General features: G+C 49.9%; 1 protein-coding gene across 1 annotated transcript in view; it reads right to left on the bottom strand.

Moving 5' to 3' along the window:
- ST8SIA4 (ST8 alpha-N-acetyl-neuraminide alpha-2,8-sialyltransferase 4) overlaps positions 1-2,494 on the bottom strand; it is a 108,650-nt gene extending 106,156 nt beyond the window's left edge. The window contains 2 exon segments of the mRNA XM_017854237.1: positions 2,056-2,339; positions 2,341-2,494. Coding sequence (XP_017709726.1) covers positions 2,056-2,339; positions 2,341-2,454 — 398 coding nt within the window. The 5' untranslated portion in view covers positions 2,455-2,494.
- Between the last annotated feature and the right edge of the window lie 826 nt (positions 2,495-3,320).

Raw genomic sequence — 3,320 nt, 5'->3', positions numbered from 1 at the left:
ACGAAAGGGTCCTGAGTCCTGCAATAAAGGCTTGCCCCTGTCTTCTCACTCATTCTTTCCCCCTCGCCGCCGGCGCTCTGGGAGCAGGGGATAGCCCCAGTGCGCGCCTCTCTTCCTGTTTGGTTAACTCAAGCGCCTGCCCCAACGCCTTCTCAGCCAAGCTGGGAGGAAACTGCCTCAGCTTGAAAAGGATGCGGGCAAAAGCCCAGCCCGGCTAGCTCAACTGCCGCGCCCGTGCCCACCTCCTCTTCTTTAACGCCTAGGGCTGCTTCCACCAGCCGGCGACGTCCAGGAAAGGCCACAGGAGAAATGACACCCGTGCAATGTGGAGTGTCCCGGCTCCACTTCCCCCGCAGGGATTCGAGGCGCGCTCCTTTTCCTGGCCACGTTTTAGGGAGGCTGGGAGACGGACACCTCGGCAGTATCTGGCGACCCTCTCCTCACTCGCCCCGCCCACTTCTGCTCTCCAGGGTCCGAGCCAAGGGCCCGAACCCTCGGAGCCCTAGTGAACCTTGGCCGCTTTGTCTGAGATCAGGCTTATCCTCCTAGCTCACTGCCCGGGAGGGAACAAAGAGCCTCGACCCTCACGTTCTAGTCTCTGCCTCTCATCGGAGCCCCACGCGCCCATTCATCACCTTTCTAAAGACCCCTTTGTCTGCCTGGCAAGCACAGGTCTGCAAGGTATGCCCACGCCCCTGCCCAAAGTCCTGCTTTTCTAACAATTGAGCCAGATTGGATATTCAAGCCACCCAGTCTTGTGTAAACGACCTCATACCGGTCTTTTTTACCCCCTCAGAATAGACCATGTTTAGATTCGTTGATGCATAACGACCATTCCAGTCCATTTCTTGCTAGCTTTTTCATTCTCTTCCAGTCCCCATTGACTGTGCTACTGTTATCCTGGTTGTCTACAGAATAGCAAGTCCTTCTGTAAGGATAAACCTGCATCTTGCTCACTTAAATAAATGCTTATTACCTAGGGAGCAGGAATATTAAGAAATGGAGTGCAGGAAGTTTAAGAGCATGTGTGTGTGTTAGCAGTCCCATCACACACACACACAAACACACACACACAGACACACACACGCAAGGACTGTTTTCTTTGTTTTAATCAACGTCAGATAAAAATATAAACTGGGCAGGCATCTCTGATGGTGTGTAGCTTCTGATAGAGGACGCCTCTAAACCGGAACAAGGAGGACTTCCGAAACAGGACTTTGAATAGAGTTGACAATCGTGTTCACATCCTCAGAAAAAGGCTTCCAGGCTATGTCAGCAACACAAAGTTGCACCACCTCCTGGGTAAACTTCAAAGACACAGAGGCCAGCGGGTGGAAGGAAGTGTGATATTTAGAGAACTTAATGGGGCAGGGGAGAGTCTGAACTCATCTAGACAAACTAAAANAAAAAAAAAAAAAAGCAGAAATATAGTCTGTGTGAAGCTACAGTACCCAGTTTCTTTCTAAAACTGTAACCATGACGCCCATGCGTTTTACCCATAGAAGAACAAATAAGGAAGTATTCTTAGTGGTACTGGAGTTTCTAACTCAAATTATAATACATTAGTCTATCCAACGTCAAAAGAAAAAAAAAAAAAAATAGAGAAACAGAGTATACCTATTTCCTGCTTTCTAAGCTTTAGCTTCAGCCCTTCAAGAAACCATCTATCTCCAGTATCTCCTTAGGTGATAGGACAGATAAAATAGGCAACCGTTTGGTGAATAAAGACATCTCTCTCTGTCCACAGATTAAAAGGACAAGGGCACACGTTCTTTGTTGACACTTCTGCAGTGACTTCTCCTTTGACGTGAGAGCACCCAGGGCCAACACAACTGTCACCACAACCGCACAGAGCAAGTTGAACTCATACTGGGAACAGCTTAGAGAAGCACGCACATCTCAACAACAGCCTTTGTTATTTAATTCATGACACTAACCACACGCAAGCTCAAACAAACACACACGCTATCCTAACCACCACTCTACCCTCTAATATTCACATTTCATTTATGGCTTGACTTTTTGTCATATCCTGAAATGAAGCTTTGCATTTACCCGATGAGTTGCGTCTCCTGGTGCTCCTCAGTTCTTGCTATTTCTTTTGTCTTATAAAAGATCAGGAGCAGACTTATTGTGCAGATCGTCCACCTCTTCCTAATGGAGCGCATCTTGGGTGCCCGGGAAAGTCCTGGTTGCCCCAGCTCCGGCACCTTCTCTTGATATAAAGACTCCGTTTTGGGGAGATAGTCGCGGGGGTGAAATCTGTAAAATGCGAGGAGAGCTTGGAGCTGGGATCCCAGGATCAGATCGCTGGGGTCTTCTGTGGCCGAGCTCCCTCTTGTCCTCCAGCGCTGCCCAGCGACCTCTCGCCCCGTTCGCGCCAGCTCTGCCAGGGTCGCTCAGCGCCTCCTCCCTGGGGCTCAGTTTTCTTTTCAGATGAGACACCTTGTGCATTGGAGGTGGCGGCAGCTTCTGAAGCTGGGTTCGGGGGCGTCACTGGCCCTTCCCTCTTGCTAGGAGATAAACGCTGCGCAAAGCCAATCACCGGGCTAAGGGGGCGGAGGCTGCTTGGAGAGTAACGTCCCCGGCTCTGTCTGCTCTGTGCCGGGAGAGGAAGCTCACAGTGCTACGCGCCTGCGAGCTCGCGCACATACCCATATACATACATACATACGCACACACACGTACACACAGAGCCACACATACTCTCCTGGGACATCAAAGCATCAGCTCTCTGGACCTGGGGGCTCCAAGATAGTCTATCCGCATCTAGGTGAGAGGGCACCTCGCCTGGGGACAGATTACAAAAGCGTCCCGCCCGAGGAATGCTTCAGGTAGAGCTAGGGGTGGATTGCAAGAGTAGTACCTTCTTTCAATCGCTTTTGCTAAACACACACCCTCACACGCAAAAACAAGCCCTCCGAGGTGGAGTGAAACGGGGTGCCGGGGTGCGGATGGCGTTGGAAGGAAGAAGACTTTTATTATTGCACCAGCAGCTCAATCTGGAAAGAGACGCATGAACCTGTTAGGCGATCAGCCCACTCTGCATGGGTGGTGGACGACGACCCTGGCTCAGCATTCTGAAGGGAACAAGTGATGATAGAGGTGTCATTAGAAATTTCATGGATATTTATGCCCCTCCCTTTAATTCTCATTTGGAAACTCCTCACGCAGAAGTCAAGGAAACTCCAGTCCCGCTTAAACTTCATTGCGGAGAAACAGGGTTCTGAAAAAAAAAAAAAAAAAAAAAAAAAAAAAAAAAAAACAACCACACGGCCCCCCTTTTTAAAAAACAAAAACCCCCCCACCCCTTCGGAAAC

The sequence above is a fragment of the Rhinopithecus bieti genome, unplaced genomic scaffold (genome assembly GCF_001698545.2).
Source record: "Rhinopithecus bieti isolate Rb0 unplaced genomic scaffold, ASM169854v2 scaffold_1930, whole genome shotgun sequence".
Classification (NCBI taxonomy): Eukaryota; Metazoa; Chordata; class Mammalia; order Primates; family Cercopithecidae; genus Rhinopithecus; species Rhinopithecus bieti.
Note: the sequence above shows the minus strand (reverse complement) of the source record. Positions and strands in the feature narration are given on the sequence as shown.